This window comes from Eleutherodactylus coqui, chromosome 8, assembly GCF_035609145.1.
Source record: "Eleutherodactylus coqui strain aEleCoq1 chromosome 8, aEleCoq1.hap1, whole genome shotgun sequence".
In the NCBI taxonomy this organism is placed as follows: domain Eukaryota; kingdom Metazoa; phylum Chordata; class Amphibia; order Anura; family Eleutherodactylidae; genus Eleutherodactylus; species Eleutherodactylus coqui.
In genome coordinates this window covers 8,164,315-8,184,794 of record NC_089844.1, presented here as the reverse complement: position 1 = coordinate 8,184,794, position 20,480 = coordinate 8,164,315, and the positions used below count along the sequence as shown (strand labels likewise).

At 50.4% G+C, this 20,480-nt stretch overlaps 1 protein-coding gene across 1 annotated transcript in view; it reads right to left on the bottom strand.

Annotated features, from left to right (window-relative positions):
- Positions 1–20,480, bottom strand: part of THSD7B (thrombospondin type 1 domain containing 7B) — a 543,321-nt gene that overhangs the window by 54,289 nt on the left and 468,552 nt on the right. Inside the window, exons 18-20 of the mRNA XM_066575161.1 lie at positions 14,636–14,751; positions 12,345–12,462; positions 5,476–5,621 (exon numbers count right to left, since the gene is read on the bottom strand). Coding sequence (XP_066431258.1) covers positions 5,476–5,621; positions 12,345–12,462; positions 14,636–14,751 — 380 coding nt within the window. The remainder of the gene's footprint in view (positions 1–5,475; positions 5,622–12,344; positions 12,463–14,635; positions 14,752–20,480) is intronic.

Sequence of the window (20,480 nt, the reverse complement as noted above, 5' to 3'; positions counted from 1 at the left end):
CCGCGGTGCGGACAGAGAGCGTCCTGTAAAGGCCGTGTCTTTATAAAAGCCTTGCAGGAGTAAAATGTGTATTCATCTTGGCAATTGCTGGGATTAACCGAGCTCTCAGTCACTTTTACTGCCTCTTAACTCCTGTTATTGGGAGCCGGAGGTCACTAGCATAAAAATCCATATAACTTACTGGTTACCATATTCTGGAAATACGCCGCGTTCACGAGCGCCGCATATTATCTTAGAAGAAAATGTGATTCTTCACTCTGCAAAGACAAACTGAGACTCATAACAGACTTGTACTACAGCCGCACGGCAAACAAGCGGGTGCTAAAAGCATGATTAGCCGTTGACAAAGCTGGCCAGAGGAAGCTGCCCAAGTAGTGCCCACGTGCCAGGCAGGGGAGCGACTCTGTGACCACATCCTCAGCAATCAGTGGTGCCACAGTTTCCGGTAGCCTGCGGACTGGTGCAACGCTCATCGATGTCCGCCCAGGCCCTTGTGTCCGCTGAGGTTCTGTCATTGCAAATGTGACTCGTCACTAAAGCTTCCTGCGGCGGCACAAACCTCTGGGACGCAAGAAGTAGGACATAGCGCGGTGGTCATCATCTGTAAGAGCTTCACTTTCAATCACTAAAGGAGCGGATTCGAGAAGTGAGTGGACGCATCTCTACGGCTCCGGACAACCATGACAATCTGCTAAAGGATGATGACCCTGCCATCCATATACTCACAGCTGTACCGATGATGGTGGTCTTATCTCTCCGTGGTTCTACTCCTGAGGTCTCCAGTGCTGAAATCCCTGCACAAAGGGTGGCCATTTTTATCACAGAAAAGTATCGGCTGAGGTAAAAGTGGTGTGGTGAGGGCCATGGCTTATCACAATATATGTTTTTACCTCTGTTACTCTAGTAATTGTGCCCTCAGTGGTGGCCCCCAATAGTGGCACCAATACTAATAGTGCCCCTAATGGAAAAATTACCCCCAGTAGGGACCCCAATGGTAATAGGGCCTCCTATTTGTGCCCACCTCCAGCAGCAACCCCGCAACATCAAGTATTTCCCTCTGTCTAGCTCCTGCTAAGCCACGGCTGCTGTAATCAGAGGCTGTGACTCCTGACCTCCTCCCCTCCCAGCATCCGCGATACGTACCGGACATTCAGCATGCAGATACCGGGGACATCAGGGGTCACAGTCGCTGATTACAGCAGCGGTGGCTGAAAAGGAGCTAAAGACAAAAAGAAAGTGAATGAAATACTTGAAAATCTGGGGCTGGTATAAAACAAGTACTGGCACCGGCCTTTTGAATTCATTGCTGGCTGGGCTGCTGAGTTACCGGCGGGGTGACAACCTACCTGCACACTGTTGACCATCAGGGTGGCTTTGCAGTACAGCAAGTTGCACTTCCAGACTGGGGAACATGTCAAAGCTCCGGAGCGGCTGATCCCACTGCCAACGCTTATCAGGAATCCTGGAGACCCTGATCCTCCCAGAGTGATAAGATCCCTACGAAGAATCCCCCGCCTGTCTCTCTCCCCTTGTGTAGTCTGTCAATTCTCTTTAGCCTCCTCCCATGTGGCAACATCTTAATACACACACACTTCATGTAATGGTGTCTCCAAAGAAGAATATGAATCCTGCTGTTGCCTCGTGGGGTAATAATAATAATAATATAATAATCTTTATTTGTATAGCGCCAACTTATTCCGCAGCGCAGATGGGTATAGGAGATCTGAGGCTCTCGGGGCCTCGTGGGGTTCAGGAGATCTGAGGCTCGTGGGGTTTTGGAGATCTGAGGCTCCTGGGGCCTTGTGAGGTTCAGGAGATCTGAGGCTGGTGGGGTTTAGGAGATCTGGGGCTCCCGGGGCCTCATGGGGTGCAGGAGATCTGACGCTTGTGGGGTTTAGGAGTTCTAAGGCTCTTGGGGCCTGGTGGGGTTCAGGAGATTTGAGGCTTCTGGGGCCTCGTGGGGTTCAGGAGATCTGGGGGCCTCTTGGCAGAGATCTCCACTGACTTGCAGCCTAACACCAGACATAGAGTTCTTCTTGCCATTCAACAATGTCAGGCAGCCTCAGCAATGTGGATAGAAGGGATCAAGGTTGATATTTCACTAATATGCTAAAATGCTCAACAAACCCGTGAATCGGGAAACTGAAGCATAAGTGAGGGTAGACCACTCTGCAACTCGTCAGCTGTGGGACCACCCGAGTGTGCAGAGGCCGGCTGTCCTGCTACTTCCCTTGAGAAACTTTTAACAACCAACTTTGGCACAGACAAGCTCTCCGCCATGTTTGCTGCAGAAAGGGCACGCTGTTTGCTGCCAAAGCCCCACCGAGAACTTTTATAGCCAAGTTCCTAAGTTACAGTCATAGAGATGGCGCCAATCTGCCTTGCAAAAGAACAATCTGAGAACGTGCAAGTTCCTATCTATCTGTAAATCTCAATGAACGTACAATGCAAGAGATGGCAATTCTCCCAGGTCAGCCGTAAATACTCCATGCTTTACCCTTCCAGAGTGCGGGGAACAGCCGCCATCTTGCAGCTTCCTCTTAAATTGCAATGAGCATTAAAATGGCAGCTACCAATACGACAGCTGCCTTTTTGCCACATGCCAACCTGGCACAATATGCCGTACATGCCAATGATGATGGGGCTCTTATACTGGTTAGCAATAAGTACTGCACATACAAAAAGGTCAATCCAATCATTTAACATTAAAGGAGTTCTTCCACAACGAATATTTAACAGCTATCCACAGGATAACATGTGATAAAAGTCTGACGGCTGGGGCCCCCCAATCACAAGAACAAGGGTCTAAGCCCCCGGGTTTTCTTTACTGCACAAGTGAGAAGGTTGAATAGAGTAACGATGGAACATCCTCCACCACCACTCCATTCAAACTACTGCACAATCACAGTGAGGAGTAATGGGGGGTCAAGGACCCTCGTTCTAGTAATCAGTGGTCAGACATTTATCAGCTGCCCTATCCACCGTGGGAACATCCCTAGAATAAAAGAGATGCTTCCATGAATATACTGGACACTGCTCACACGTGTCCCCGTAATTACGATCAATGCACTGCGGACAAGTAACACAACTGAGCTGAAAATTACCCAAACCGACTAGAGTTTATTCAACACAAATGCATGCCATTTAGTATAAAATAACTCAACTTCAGCCTCCAAAAAGATCCACTCAGTAAAACAGGAAAGAGTTGGTAGGAGGGGGTAGCAGCTGCAACATGTGTCCCTCAGTACTGGTATGAGATTGTATGCTGCGAGAGGGGAGAAGGAGCAGCAAGGAGAAATCATAGAGAAACCAGCAGAGGGAAGGAAGAAGACCCCAAGCCAGCAAGTTACACGACAACTATAATATACATGTAGAGAGTAAGGGGGTTGTGCTAGACAAAAGAGATAGGGAATATCTAAATGGTGGGGGGACAAATGCATGGTCCCCCCGCGATCCCGAGAGCAGGGGTCCCATAGGTTCCCACAGGAATAGATTGGTGGTTAAGCATGCAATCTGCTGGTACATTTCAACAGAACTACCCTAGTTCGCTGAAAATAAGACAGGGTTTTATATTAACTTTAGCTCCAAAAGCTGCGCTAGGGCCAATTTTCAGCAGATGTCTAATTGTGATGACAGCGGGACCACCAATCTGTATGAGAGCCCACCACTTCCAACCCTTATTGCCGCTCACACGTGGCTGAGACCTTTGTTGCTATCTGCTATTCTGAGCAGGGAAAGCACAGACAAAACCCTTGGCCGCCGAAACAGGATCACTTCATGGTTTCAGGATTCATAAACCACGCCTCCACAAAGCGATAGCTGTGATTGGTTCTTAGAGAGCTGCATTCATTGGCTGAGCTGCGGACTGTAGCAACCGCGCTGGCGCTCTGGAGAGCAGTGGGAAGGACCTGGACCGAGTCTACTGGGAAGGTGACTCAGCTGACATATGTGAAAAGCGCTATAAAAAATGCAGCAGTTGCATTTTTCCAGCCCTTTTCACACACCTAAATTTCCTACTGCCTTTTTTATGAACCGTAACAAGGTGTCGGGGCTCAAACCCACATCGTCTTGTGTTCTTCTCTCGGTTAGGCTATCCAGGATTTTGGACAGCTCCTTTCTGAAACCCAGCCTTGCTCTAGGTCGCCTTGCTCCTGCTAAACCCACTTCCTGTCTCCCCGCTCTGGCTCCACCCTGCTGCTAATTAGGACTTCCAATAAAAGCCTGACCGCGCCTCAAATCCAGTGACTGATTATTGTGCTCCACCACCTTGATCAAGCTCCCCTTCCTCCCGCTCCTCTACAAGTATACCGATACCTCCTACTGCTGACCTCTGGCTTCCATTGACTATACTTCATTCTCATCCATTTGTACTGCAGACCGTGACTTCCCAATAATGACTCCTGGCTATTCTGACTACTCTACAGTGACCGGCTCGGCTACTACACCTGCGGCTCCAATCCAGAATCGGTAAGACGCAACACTAGGGCTTATTTCAAGCCTCCCCAAAAATCCTGAAAAATCATGCTAGGGCTTATTTTCGGGGAAACTGGGCATTGGAGAGAGTCGCATTCAAGTGTTCGGCGGTGCCTGGCAAATCACTGGAAGCCCAGCAGGAGGTCACTTAGCCATCAGGCTATTGTGAAGGGACCAAAGTGCACAATACCTTTTAGGGGGGTGTTCACATGTAGCGGAAAGTTCTGCAGCATTTCTACATAGAAAAACGCATCAAAGTTCAAAATCAGAATGCCATCGTATCCGCAGCTGATTCTGCACTTCCAAATCACCTGACCAGCGACTCGCTATTCATTGGAGGCTGACAGGGCGCGGTGTACCGGGTGGGGAGGGCAAGCGCCATAGCTGCTAAAATCAGTACAAAATCTGCAGCCGATTCTCGGTCGATGACGGAGACTTTCAAGAGGTGTTTTCTGCAGAAACGTTACGGAGCTCCTCACTATTTGAAGATACCCTAATAGAGGTTTCCAGGACTAGAATATTGATGGCCATCATGTCAGACCCGGGGGGGTCCCCCAACACCCCTCCCACCAGCTGACTAAAGGGGCGCCACATCTCCTTCACCAGGCCGTGTCCGGTACTGCAGCTCATTCCAGTGCTGTTGAATTGGGTGGCGTTGCAGTCAGCTGCAGTACCGGATACGGCCGCGACCTGGAGGAATACCAGCTAATAGATGGGACTGCCAGACCTCCGCCCATCCTGAGGGGGGGACCACCAATATTCTAGTCTTGGTCTATAACTGTAGAGACCTTCAGCATTAGGTAAGTAGCTCTGTGTAGTTTCCGTTGTTGCTGTTTGTATCCATTTGCAGTATAAGAAGCGGCGCTGCGCTCACATGGAGACTGTCAGCAAGCTGCTGCCGACGGCTCCGCCGCTCCTGCCTACTTGGGTCCTCTGTGCTGCTATGAACAGCCAGGACTCTGACTGACTAGACTGCTGTAGTCGCTCCGCACGGTCACCTACCTCCACTTCACACACTGACCAATCCCCGAAGTGCCAGTGATAACAAGGATGAACCGCGCAGCTTCTGTACTGGCGGAGCCGCGCCGGACAAGGTCTCCCGGATCCTCCGGCTGCCATCCTGATGAGGCGGGATCGCGTCTGCTGGCCTAAGACGGAAATGGAATTGTCACATAATAGCGGCTCAAAAAGGAGGGAAACACAGAAAACCCAATGTTACAGAAAAAAGTTCCAATGGCTGCAGGGCGCCGCCAGCGAAGAGTATATACCGTATACAGAGCACGCTGAATGACCCCCTTATTACCCCCCCCCCCCCCCATCTAGTAGCCCTAGACTCCTTTGGCCTTCAGATCCGCAGCAGTTCATCCTGCAGGAATACCGGCCCCTGCGGACAGGAAGCTTCTTGTAGTTGGCACTGATTGGATGGAGGTGCTGACATGTTCTGACCGGCTGACAGGAAGGGGTCAGCGATTCATGCTGCTTGCGCCAAATTCTGACCTCCCATCAGCCACATAAATCTGGACCCATCTGACCAGGAGATGTTTCTCCGCTGCTCAGTGATACAAGTTTTGCGCTCTTTTGCCCGCTGGAGTCTTTCTGTTCCTCTTAGACACAATGGCGCTGGAACTGGTCGTCCGCTGTTATACCATCCGTGCGGAGGAACGGCGAGTTGTGCGTTCGGACACGTTAGTTGGAGCTCCAGCATTGTATTCAGCTGACTGTGCAGCCTGTTGGTAAGAACGATTCCTGACATCCTCCTCCGACCCCTTTCAGGGATGAGTTGTTTCCACAGGATCCCGTCGCTGGATGTTTTCCTCGATCGCGCCATTCTTTGTATACTCTCCACACTGTTACATGATAATCCCCCCTCTCCTGTGGTTGGCGGTGAGACCCCGGCTAGTCTAGCACCGATGACCGGCCTCGCTGGAAGTCGCTCCGATCGCTGGATCTTCCATCCAATGTGGATTCACACTGAGACTGATGCACAGAACACTGGTCATGTGACTTTATGCCGCACTCCGGGGTCACTGGGGGGATTACTGTACGGTCAGTGTAGATAGATACAACGGTGATTGTGATCCGGCGGCACATCTCCCTTCTCCCGGAGTCCCATGTTTTGCGCGGCGGCGGTTGTCTCGGTGTCGCTGCCATAATTGCAGCCATTTCCTATCATTATTAGTCGCGGTTTCCCGCAGAGTTCCGAGCGCACAATTATGGCAGATGAAAACACGATGTAATTGTGACGGCAGGTTACTGGATGAATCAGCTGTAATTGCGCAGAACGCCTCCGCCCCCCCCCCCTCCATGCAGCTACAATGTCTGACGGACCCAGGGGGGCAATTAGAGACCCCTGATGATGCCGCCCCCACACCCACCGGAGGAGACGGACCAGAAGAAGCCCCTCACTGATCTGCGACAACACCAACTATTGTCATCGCTGACCCCCAATGCAGAATATTACGCTGCGTCTCCGTGGTAACAAGAAATCGTGTATAAAAGGACGGAAATATGTCATGTCTGACAGTCAGCATGCTGGGAGTTGTAGTGCTCTATGTATTCTAGTTGTGTCCAGTGGTCGGCATGCTGGGAGTTGTAGTCCTCTATGTATTCTGGTTGTGTCCAGTGGTCGGTGCTGCTGGGAGTTGTAGTGCTCTATGTATTCTGGTTGTGTCCGGTGATCGGCATGCTGGGAGTTGTAGTGCTCTATGTATTCTGGTTGTGTCCGGTGATCGGCATGCTGGGAGTTGTAGTGCTCTATGTATTCTGGTTGTGTCCAGTGGTCGACATGCTGGGAGTTGTAGTCCTCTATGTATTCTGGTTGTCTCCGGTGGTCGGTGCTGCTGGGAGTTGTAGTCCTCCATGTATTCTGGTTGTGTCTGGTGGTCGGTGCTGCTGGGAGTTGTAGTGCTCTATGTATTCTAGTTGTGTCCGGTGGTTGGCATGCTGGGAGTTGTAGTGCTCTATGTATTCTAGTTGTGTCCGGTGGTTGGCATGCTGGGAGTTGTAGTACTCTATGTATTCTAGTTGTGTCCGGTGATCGGCATGCTGGGAGTTGTAGTCCTCTACTTATTCTGGTGGTTGGCATGCTGGGAGTTGTAGTCATCTATGTATTCTAGTTGTGTCCAGTGGTCAGCATGCTGGGAGTTGTAGTCCTCTATGTATTCTGGTTGTGTCCGGTGGTCAGCATGCTGGGAGTTGTAGTCCTCTATGTATTTTGGTTGTGTCCGGTGGTCAGCATGCTGGGAGTTGTAGTCCTCTATGTATTCTAATTGTGTCCGGTGGTCAGCATGCTGGGAGTTGTAGCGCTCTATGTATTCTGGTTTTGGTCAGCATGCTGGGAGTTGTAGTCCTCTATGTATTCTGGTTGTGTCCGGTGCTGCTGGGAGTTGTAGTCCTCTATGTATTCTGGTTGTGCCCGGTGCGGCTGGGAGTTGTAGTGCTCTATGTATTGTAGTTGTGCCCGGTGCTGGGAGTTGTAGTGCTCTATGTACTCTGGTTGTGCCTGGTGCGGCTGGGAGTTGTAGTGCTCTGTATAATAAAGCTGTCGGGGCTTCAGTCTCTGCAGGCAGTACGGGTTGTAATAGAGCTGTACGAGGTTTGGCGCCCCGCCGTCTCGCTGCGGTGTAATTACCGCGCCGTTATTAATGTTCAGACTCTTGTCAGATTTCAGCCGCCGACTGTGAAATGGTACAAAATGGTGAAAAATAAGAAGGCAGCGAATGCGCCGGAGTTGTGAGATAGAAGCGCCGCCGCGCCGCTCGCTGCAGATGAAGCCGTCGCCGTCACTCTTAATAAAATATGGATTTATCTACTTGTTAAAAATAGAAATTGACTTTCGCTCCTTCATTGCCGACATATTAAAAACCGTCTGAAGGCGCCGCTTCTCCTCCGTGTAATAAAGATGTCACTGACTGACAGCGCGACAACCCCCAGGAAAAAGGAAGAGCAGCAACTCATCGCTGTCCAAATGCTGCAGGCCGCCTGCACAGAACAGCAGAGCAAGCAGAAAGGGGAGGGGCTAGCCATGACAACCAATCAGATCCTAACACGTCAGGTGATCCACATAATGATCTGATGGCTTGCAGGGGCAACTGCCCCACATTTAGGTGGTCATCAGGCTCTAATATAGAGATTTTTTCTTTAATCTGATTAATTCCTTCATGACCAGCCATGTGTTTCTACAGCAGTCACTAAGGGGCCTCAGGCTAAAAACAAGGCAGTCATGGGGGTCCTGTGTGGGGAAGAGTCGGGGGTCTCCTGACAGCCGAGCTCCTGTGCTGGGAGTTAAGAAACCCCCACTCTTTACCGTTTAACCCCTAACATGCAGTGATTACTAGTGATTGCGGCATGTAAGCAGCTGACAGCGGGGGGCTCTCCGTCACCCATCAGCCCCTCCTGATGTGATTGTATGTTGCTGGTAAGTTCCCCTGATAGCCGGGGTCCAGATCAAGCCCCCTCGACCCGCTATGCATGCCTCCGGCAGGGTCTGATGTGGGAGCTGCCGAAACAATATTACACTGAACTACAGAAGTACTGCTGTGTAGTATACCAGCAGTCACATGACTGCATATTCAGGTCCCCTGGAGGGACAAAAATGTGCGGAAGAATAAGAGAAGTTACATTTAAAAGAAAACCCAGTAAACTAAAGAAAAAGGTTTTCCTACAAAACGCCTCTTTTTTTTGGAGAAATAGTTCTTGTGTTTTACCGGACGAAACAATGTAGCATTTTGCGATAGTAGCGAAGCAAAACCTTCTTGACAACCAGAGCCTTTACATGAGGTTGTCAGGAAGCAGCCATCAGTCAGGCCATTCTCGCCTTCAGCTCAAGGCATAATTGGCGCTGAGCAGAGCTCGGCTGGGGCGATGATGCACAGCCCTACGTATTATGAGGGGTAGAAGAGCCGCGCCATTCTCGGACACCCGTGGTGCAGTCGCCGCTGATTCTTGCCTGCACTGAAGTGATTTTCCACTTAGACATGAAGCACTCCAGTTCTGCATCTTAAACAATTCGCGAGAACAAGCAGCAGGTTGCGACGACCTTGAGAAGAAACTGAAATGTTCTCTGTGGCCAATCCCCTAATTCCATCTCGCTTAATAACAGCAGAAACGCATTCAGTTAGTCTCTTGCCTCGCATTGTAGAGGAAACAGGGGCCCGCGGTTAGCGGAGAGCGAGCCGCCGCCATGTCGGGTTCTAAACTCATCTGCAAATCTCACAATCCCCGGTCTGTCACATATAACAGAACGAGGACTTGGGCCGCACTGGGGCCAGTGGGCATCATCATGGGCATCATCATCGGTATGGGCATCATCATGGGCATTGGCACGACTGGAGACAACCACACACTACTTACATTTGTAACTTTTTGGCACAGAGTAAAGCTGCATTATGTCATAAAATAACGTCTTAGTGGATGAAATTTCAAGTTCTCATCCGTCAATAGGATGGGTGAAAACTGATAGATCGGTGGGGGTCTGACCGCTGGGACCGATCCCAAGAACTGTTGTCCTGCTTCCTGGTTTATTCTCCCTTGTCAGTGAATGGAGGTAGGTTGCAGAAGTGCGCTGCTTCTCCATTCAGTGCAGGCGGGATAGCCAAGCCCTGCGTCCGACTATCTCTGGCAGTCCCACTGACTCTGAATGGAGCGGCAAGGCGCTTGCGCAACCTACTTCCATTCACTGACATGGGAGAATAAACCAGGAAGCGAGGAGGACGGGGCCAACTGGACCACCTTGTTTGGATCGTGGGGGTCCAGCCTTCACTCATCTATCAGTTTTCACCCATTTTAATCGTCATTGAGTTTTTATACTTGCAGAAACTAAACAATGAAGCGAACTAATGATTGTCCGTTGGTGAGTCGCTGGCAGCATTTACTCCGAGCGATTATTGCAATCCAGTAAGAATCAGACAATTATTGCCCAACATTGCGAGCGTGGAATAAAACCGGCCTTCTTTAACCCCTTAGTGACCAAGCCTGTTTGCGCCTTAGTGTTAAATTTTTAGAAATGTGTCACTTTAACATAGAATAACTCCGTTACGGTTCTGCAGATCCCGGTGATTCTGACATTGTTTTTATGCCACATGCTGTTCTTCATGTAGGTGGTAAAAATAGACCGATATAATTTGTGTATATTTATTAAAAGAGCCAAAATTGGGAAATTTTGAAATTGTTGTCATTTTTTCACATTTTCAATTGTAATATCTCAAATATGTGTGAACATACTGCACAAGTCTTGGATAAGATATATATTCCCATCAGTTTACTTTATTCTGGAAGCACATTGAAAAAAAACTTTTTTTTTTTTAACCATTTAGGAGACAAACAGATTTAACATTAATTATCAGCATTTTGAGGAACATTTTGTTTTCCTGCACCAAGCCAAGATTACAAAGGCTCATAGGAGTCAGAATGATAGATACCCCCACAAATGACCACATTTTATAAACTCCACCCCTTACTGTATCTGTAAAAGGAGAAAAAATAAAATGTCATATTAAAGACATTTTTCTTTCTATAATGCACATAAAAATAAGGATTTATACCCAAAATGGATCCACCTGTTTGTCCCGTGCTCAGAAACATCCCCATTGTGGCCCTAATCTTCTGTCCGCATGCACAACGGGGCCCAAACCGAAAGGAGCAGCCGGTGGCTTCCAGAACAGACATTCTACTTGAAGGTGTTTAAGGCCCCATTGCCCAATTGTAAAGCCCTTGAGCGGCAAAAACGATGGAGAAACCCCACAAATGACCCCATTTTGAAAACTAGACCCCTTAACTCATGCGGAAAAAAAATTGACTCTCTAAAAATAACCCCCCCCCTCCCCCCCGTGCCCTTTTTTGGGTTCCCTAAAACTTAGATAAAAGTAATAATGCAAACTGTGTTGTGTGTCCAAAGACAGGGGTAATTATGAGGGCCGGCTGGGATGGGCACATGGGGCAATAACACCGGGTATCCCCCCTCCTCTCATGCAAATGTGTTCGGCATTTTAATGGCAGGCATGCACAGAAGCCGAGGAAGGTCCGTGGAGGAGGATAGCATCGAGGTTCAAATGCAGAGGCCTCCGGTAAGATGTTTCATCTCTTCTCACCGGTCACATCGCTGAGGGGAGATGAAGCTTCAACTTTTTTTTTACTTTTCCGTGATCAACCTTCAGTAGGCGGGGGCCAGGGGATAGTCCTGTGCCCATCTGGGCTTTTGCGCATGCGTTGCCATTTCTCTTATGGTGCGATCCGTGAGGCGAGCTGAAAATCCAACTTTTTTTAGCTCTTTATTTACTTGTATGCGATCGGCGCCGATTGCATGACCGGTGGCATGGGGTCCCAAGGCTCCGGATGACAACTCCAGGTTGTCAGCTACCTCCAGGAGGCGGCAGCATGGTGCTGTCACGTTCAGAGCCTGCCGGGGTTTAATCCCCAGAAGGAGCGTGTTTTTACACCCCTGGGGATTAAAGCCCAGCAGGCCGGTACGTAAAGAGGCAATGGGGTGGCCACTAAAGGGTTCAGCATGAGAGCCGTCATTTATAGGCTAATTACGGTCATGTGAACGCTGGCAGGGCGCTGACCGGGGAGGCTGGTCTCTAATCACAGCGCAGTCTGATTGTGTCCTCCGGGAAGCCATCGTCTCCTTACGTTTTTTGTGTCCTTTTTTTGGTCGATGTGGCAACAAGCCTGGGTGAGGCGCGCTCCGCTGGCATCCGGGTATTTGGTAACCTACGAATGTTCTGCAGTTTGGACCCAAGAGACTGTGCCCCCCCCCCCCCCCCCCCCCGTAACGCTCTGACGTTCTGGGAAGCCCCCGCTGACCATGGCTTACGGGTGACAACCAGGGTTGTCGCCGCTTCCTCCATACTACAGAATATGGCGCGGCTCACCTCCAACTCCACACGTCTGCGAACAGATCGACCAGGCTGACCAGTCCGACACCCGACAGTCGATGGGACATTCCACCAGGCAGCGGAGGTTCAGCTTTTCAGGTCTCTTCAAGCCAAGCTAAAAGGTAAAAAGAGGAGACATTAGACCTGCCGGCGGGGGATGGGCACTGCCGCCACTAATGGCCCTTTTACAGATTTGCTCGGGTGAACGAGCGTCAATCAATGAGGTTGTTACTCGTCTACTTGGTGTATACAGACTGATTCCAACTCTGTGGGGCGAATGATCGTCCATGCCTTCACTCGGCCCACATCGCTGCCCCTCCCCCGTCACACGCCGCGATGTGCGCTGAACAGCAAGGATTTGCCGTATACTAGATGCGATCAGCGTGAGCGTTCGCCCGTTTGGCATCTGATCAGGCGCAGCTTTACACCAGCAAACAGTCAGACAAAGGATAATTGATACGAACGCTGCGGCCGATGGGACGTTTATCTCCACATTAAGCTTAAAGGAAATGTCCGGACTTTAACAAGGTGTCATTTTTAAGACCTCAGATTCTACCCTGAGGAATTCCTTAATATCCTGGAGTCTCATTAAGACGATTCGACCTCCTGTTAGCGGTAACATTTCAGCTACCTCCAGCACCCACTAGGGGGAGCTCTCCGTAGACTGCTTTAGGCCGCTCTCACGCAGGCTGTTTTTCATGGTGTCTAGGGCGGCGTTGAAGCGTGGTAAAACCCCTGCGTTGACTTCAGTGGGGCGTCTCAGAACGCAGCTTTTCTGGCGCTGCCATTTTCCACCGCTGTCTGCTCTATTTCTGTGCGTTTTAGTGCTTTTTACTTTACATTGTATTGATGGGGCGCGCTAAAAACGCTGTCAAACTTATTTGAAAATGCTGTTCGAAAACCCTTTACGGGAGGGATAACATCGCCCCCTAGGGCCGTTTATGCTCCTCTGGGTAATAAATCTCCTCACCTCCTTGGTGTCTCCGTAAGGAGCGATGCCCCCACCCCAGACCCCATCCCAGGCCTCCCACCATCCAAGCCAGGATCCTGCTGCACACTGAGGGGCGAACACCCCGAAACGGCTGTCTGCGGATGGACTCTGGCTTGGCTTCCTATCCCCAGTCACTGCTCTACAGACCGGTATAAAGGGTCCAGCATGACCTGCAGGAATGCTGCTATCCAGTAGGTGGCGCTGCAGAAGGATTGTCCCGTCTTCCTTATTTGCAAAATCCTTAAAAACGCGACGTTTTAACAGACTCCCGTGTGAGAGCGGCCCAATGTATGAGCAGTAAGCTTGGAAGCGCCCCCTAGTGGTGGCTGCAGCAGGCAATATTTTTGATCCATGTCTAATGTAAGGATTTAGAGCCTCTGCAGCTACAAAGATGTATTAAAGTGGCCAGAGGGTGGGAGTAATACTTCCCCAGATCCGGCCCCTCCTCCAGGATCACCGCTACGTGTTTCCGACTCACGTGCACACTGGGGGCTGGTGGTGCGTCGGCCGTCCAAGGAATCTTCAGATGGAGGAATCCGACGCAGATTTTTATGCATGAATTCTAGTTCCAAAAACTACGGCAGGAATCTACCAATGAACTGCGGATCTGCGCCGCGACGGCGCAAAGACTGCCCATAGAGCTGCTCGCGGATTTAGGGCAAATCAATGTTTGGAGTTCCAGTGTGGATTTTACACTGAAATGAATCCGCATCGGGACGGGACAGCTCACTTTTTTTCTGCACATGAATTTTAAATCACTGCGCTGAAATAATGCGCGCCGCAAAGAGTGGAGACGAACCCAAACGAGTGACAACTGGATGTATTGGAATACGGATTTACCGCAGAAACTGCCGTGGATTCCATGCCAAATTGTGTAGCAAACATCCCCATGTAAACGCGGACAGTACATGCCGCTCTGATTGGCCACTTCTAGCCAATCACAGCAGCGCGAAGTGCCTGAGGACACCGATGCGCCGATTATTTTTGCACTTTGGCGCTGGATTAGCGGATAGCAGACTAGCGGATGTTTACTGCGCCGCCCAGGCCTCGCCACAAACCTGCATCCTCGCAGCATAATTGCATCTTGAGATTTCACAGCCGCCTCTTGAGAACTCTAAATCCAATTCCGCTGCGAGTCGAGATGTCTTTACCGCCGTCTTTCCTGATGAGATATTGAACAATGGCGCCCGGCGGTAACTGGGGATCTTTTGTACTGCTTGATTCTTTATGGGGACTCCATCAGCATGCAGAGTGAGCGGCGCGGCGAGGGTTAAGAGTTCTGTAAGTTCTACTTTACCTGCTCACAAAAGGACATTTTCACAGATCTTCCGTCGCTGCGGGCGCAGTCCACAAGCCGCGTTCTGATTCCCTCTCCGCAGACGGCCTTCTCACTGAGCTGACAGGCGCTCCACTCTGAAATCAGACAGCGCAACGCATTAGCCGTTTACCGCATCAATGACCCCTTAACTGCCCTCTAATCACCTGTAAATCACTCCCTTCACCGCCGATTCTCCCGCCTGCCCAAGTAAAGGAATCCGGGTCTAAGGGGAATCCCTGTCTGTACATAATGCTACAAGATGTGGGGGCCGACCGGGACTGGAAGCTCCAGTGGGCACTTATTTCCCAGGATGCATCATTTCCAGCCTCCATTGTTTAAACTTTCCGAACTAGAAGGAGTGGAGGTGTCACATGACTGCGAATCTGACAACGGACACAGTGACAGGTAATTACTGGGATGTGACGATGTGTCACGCTGCTACAATGTAACATGGATACACGAGGTTTCCTGCCTTAATGACGGGGCTTATCCTCCTATTTCTGCCGGACGGCTTCCTGTTGTTGGCGGGACGACTCGTAGTTTACAATGGCTCTATTTCCATCTCTGGCGGTCTTGTCTTTACACCATATTTGGGGACCTTAGGACTTTTTTATCGGTTTTTATTAAAGTTTTTCTCGGAGGCAGAGGAAACCAAAAAGTACAAAACTGACGATGTGTATTTTCTTCCTGACAGCGTTCACCGAACGAGATAAATAACGCGGGACTTTTAAAGATCGGACTTTAATGGATGCAGCAAAAGCCAATATGTTCTTGTTTAGATATTCTATTATAAATCTGGGGAAAGTGTTTTTTAGAGATGAGCGAGCACCAAAATGCTCGGGTGCTCGTTGCTCGAGTCAAACTTTTCATAATGCTCGAGGGTTCGTTTCGAGTAACGAACCCCATTGAAGTCAATGGGCGACCCGAGCATTTTTGTATATGGCCGATGCTCCGCATAGCTGATGACTTGTCAAACACCAGAAAGCATCCGAAAGTCATGGAAACACCACAGAAACGGATGGGGAAGGGCAGGGGCAGCATGCATAGCTGTATCTGAGGCCCCCAGGTTCTTCCACTATTAAGCCAAAATGGGGGCAAGAGTCTGGCGTCACCCCCCTAACAATTTACTTGGGACAAACCCTCATTAGCAAGGCACACACGCTGGCACATCTTAGCTAAGCATGACACTACCTGCAACCAAGGACAATCACTGCCTGTGGGTGACACCGCTGCCTCTTCTCCTGGGTTACATGCTGGCATTGCTGTCCAACCCCCCCCTCCCACCTTCCCCCCCGCATGGTCCTGCATGCACAGCGCACACAAAAGTGTCCCTGCACAGCCTTCAGCTGCCCTCATGCCACAGGCTGGCCTCATAGCCATACCACCCTCATGTCTATTTATAGGTGTGTCTGCCATGAGGAGGAACCAGAGGCACACACTGCAGAGGGTTGGCAGGGCCAGGCAGCGACCCTCTTTGAAAGGGGCAGGGCGATAGCCCACAATGCTGTTGAGAATTGATGATAAATTGACGTATGATCATCATTCCAATCCCGTGCCACCTCTGTCACAAAATTGTCAGGAGCCGCAAACGTGGGCATAAAGGGGACTCAGGTGCCAGCACTTCTACACATCTCCACAATGCAGCAATACTCTGTGTGGGAAGCACGTGAGCGGGCCCAGGGTCAGGCTCGGTCCCAGCCTCCACATTGTGTGACCCAAGGTGTGGCCCACGAGTTACATACCAATGGGAAATCCATTTGTCCCCACACAATTCATTCTGTGTAGGTGTCAGATAGCTCAACACAAAGTCTTTGAGCTCCTTGGGATCACCTATGCTGTGCGTGCACAAAGATGGTATTACACAGGAAGAAATCAGAGCGCCCAAATATGGCAGAGTTTCACCCCGCCAAGGACCTCGGCCCACATTTCTACCCTAGTCAGTCAGTGTATTTGGGCCAGACAGGTAAAACACTGCGATGGGAAGTCTTTGTAACATTTTTAATAGCAAGAGTATAGACAGACCCCTGTAACATTTCTGTAGCAGAAGTATAGGCGGACACCAGTAACATTTCTGTAGCAGAAGTATAGGCGGACACCAGTAACATTTCTGTAGCAAGAGTATAGGCAGACCCCCGAAACATTGGTGTACCATCAGTGCAGGCGAAGGCCAGAAAAATTAGTTAGATAACAGTATAGGCGAGGGCCAGAAAAATGAGTGTACCAAGAGTACAAGTGTACCCCTGAAAAATTGCTGAACCACGAGGGCAGGTGAAACCCATAAACATCCTTTAAAGATACAGCTCGCTGTTGCTTAATTTGTAACAGAGCCTGGAGGCAGCCCTGTGAAAAAAAAATGGTTTCTGTTAAAGTATAAATAGTTTTGAAACTTTGAAAAATTGTAAAAAACTTTTAAACAGAGCCTTTTGGGCCGCAGAAAAACTGGCAGCTCAGCGTGATGACATGCTATTTTAGGATGAGTAGTAGTAGGAGGAGTAATAATATCCAAGAGTCATTAACAAAACTAATTCCCCCTTTTTTCCGGTGATAGAGGATGCATTTTTCTCCTGTTGCAGCGAAAAGAATCTTTAGGTTCCGCTGCTGTCCGCTGGTGGAGAACAGAAGTCTGGGGAAATCCAGGCTTTGTTCATCTTGATGAGTGTAAGCCTGTCGGCACTGTCGGTTGACAGGCGGGTACGCTTATCTGTGATGATTCCCCCAGCCACACTAAACACACTCTCTGACAAGACGCTAGCCGCAGGACAAGCAAGCACCTCCAGGGCATACCGCGCGAGTTCAGGCCACGTGTCCAGCTTCGACACCCAGTAGTTGTAGGGGGCAGAGGTGTCACCGAGGACGGTCGTGCGATCGGCTACGTACTCCCTCACCATCCTTTTACAGTGCTCCCGCCGACTCAGCCTTGACTGGGGAGCGGTGACGCAGTCTTGCTGGGGAGCCATAAAGCTGGCAAAGGCCTTAGAGAGTGTTCCCCTGCCTGCGCTCGACATGCTGCCTGATCCCCGTGCCTCCACTGCTACTTGGCCCTCGGAACTGCGTCTTCTGCAAGTAGCGCTGTCAGATGGGAACTTTAGCATCACTTTTTCCACCAGGCCCTGTGGTATTGCATCACTCTTGTACCCCTTTCCTCTTCAGGAATGAGAGTGAAAAGGATCTCCTTATACTGTGGGTTGAGAAGGGTGTACACCCAGTAATCCGTGTTGGCCAGAATGCATCTAACGTGAGGGTCACGGGAAAGGAAGCCTGACATGAAGTCAGCCATGTGTGCCACGGTACCAGTACGCAACACATCGCTGTCCTCACTAGGAAGATGACTCTCAGGATCCTCCTCCTCCTCTTCAGCCCATACACAATGAACAGATGAGAGGCAAGCAACATGGGTACCCTCTGCAGTGTGGTCAGCTGTCTCTTTCCCCCTACTTCTCCTCCTCCTCCCCCTCCCCCGCCCTCCTTCTCCAAAACGCGCTGAGATATAGACATAAGGGTTGTCTGGCTATCAAGCGAGATACTGTCATCCTCTGTCTCCAGTTCCAGCCGCAAAGCGTCGGCCTTTATGCTTAGCAGCGAACTTCTCAGCAGGCACAGCAGCAGGATGGTAATGCTAATGATTGCAGCATCACCGCTCATCATCTGGGTAGACGCCTCAAAGTTTCCGAGGACCTGGCAGATATCTGCCATCCATGCCCACTCCTCAGTAAAGAATTGCGGAGGCTGACTAGCACTCCGCCGCCCATGTTGCAGCTGGTATTCCACTATTGCTCTACGCTGCTCGTACAGCCTGGCCAACATTTGCAGTGTAGAATTCCAGCATGTGGGCATGTCGCACAGCAGTCGGTGCACTGGCAGCTGAAACCGACATTGCAGGGTCCTTAGGGTGGCAGTGGCCGTGGTGCACTTGCGGAAATGTGCGCAGATGCCTCGTGTGGTGCAAAGTGTAAGTTCTTGCCTACGACCTAAAGGTTGCAAGTTCGATCCCCGCGTGAGTCAGGTAGCCGACTCAAGGTTGACTCAGCCTTCCGAGGTTGGTAAAATGAGAACCCAGCTTGGTGGGGGGTAATAAGTAATAATTACCTGAAAGCGCTGCAGAATAAGTTGCCGCTATACAAATACCAAGCAGGTCAGACAAGTGGGGGTAGTTTTTCAGAAACCGCTGAACCACCAGATTGAAGACATGGGCCCTGCAGAGCCGCCTCCAGGTTATGGCCATTGTCACACATGACCAAGCTCGTTTGGAGGCTCAGTGGCGAAAGCCAGAGGTCGGTCTGCTCTGTCAGACCCTGCAACAGCTCGGGGGCCATGTGCCTCTTGTTACCTAAGCTGATTAGTTTCAGCACGGTTTGATGACGCTTGCTGTGACGTGTTGGTGGCGGAGGAGAAGGGGGAGGATTTGATATAGACATAAAATGCCGCAAATACCAGCACCGAGGTAGGACCCGCTATTCTGTTGTGGGTAGGACGTGAGTGGTCCCAGGCTCTGTCTCGGTCCCAGCGTCCACCAAGTTCACCCAATGTGCCGTCAGAGAGATATAGTAGCCCTGCCTGCCAGTAACCGCGTTGGTGAGGGCACGATTTATGTTGCGGGATACGTGCTGGTGTAGGGCGGGGACGGCACACCGGGAACAATAGTGGCGACTGGGGACCGAGTAGCGTGGGACCGCCACCACCATCATGCTTTTGAAAGCCTCCGTTTCCACAAGCCTGTACGGCAGCATCTCCAGGCTTATTAATTAAAGGGGTTGTCCCGCGCCGAAACGGGGTTTTTTTTTTTTCAACCCCCCCCCCCCCGTTCGGCGCGAGACAACCCCGATGCAGGGACCTAAAGAAAGCTTACCGGAGCGCTTACCTGAATCCCCGCGCTCCGGTGACTTCTATACTTACCGGTGAAGATGGCCGCCGGGATCCTCTTCCTCCGTGGACCGCAGCTCTTCTGTGCGGTCCATTGCCGATTCCAGCCTCCTGATTGGCTGGAATCGGCACGTGACGGGGCGGAGCTACACGGAGCCGGCATTCTGCACGAGCGGCTCCATTGAAGAGAGCAGAAGACCCGGACTGTGCAAGCGCGGCTAATTTGGCCATCGGAGGGCGAAAATTAGTCGGCTCCATGGGAACGAGGACGCCAGCAACGGAACAGGTAAGTGAAAAACTTCTTATAACTTCTGTATGGCTCATAATTAATGCACAATGTACATTACAAAGTGCATTAATATGGCCACACAGAAGTGTATAGACCCACTTGCTGCCGCGGGACATCTCCTTTAAGCCTGCTCGCAGAGACTTGTAGATAATAGAGGCTGTATGGAGTGGGAGAAGACTGTAAAGCCAGTGGATAGTGCTGGTAACTGCGGCGATCTCAACCCCACCAAGGAAAGGGTATTGTGAGACGCAGTAATATTACAGTACTGTGCATCTTGACATGGCCCCTTTAAAAGCTGTCCATGCTACCTCTATGGGGACAAGAGCGTGAGGAATAGTGTAACATGTAAGCTGGGCCTTCACAGTGATGGGTCACCCAAAATCTGCACCACAAACAGAACGTTTCAAAGAATCCAACAGAAGTGTAAATATAAGAGTTACGGAAACGTCTCACTGTGGCCGCAGCAGGATATACGCTGCACACAAAACAGTCAAGAACTACAGTCTGGTAAAACTTGGTGTTAACAGCCAAGCTGGGACCTTAACTGGTCCCAAGTATATGAATGAGGACTGTGGAAGCCTTAAACAGACAGGATTACACTGAGAGGAGACACCTATGTATAGATAACACAGGAGCCGCCATTCACAATAGTCACAGCTCACCTCCTCCCCTCCC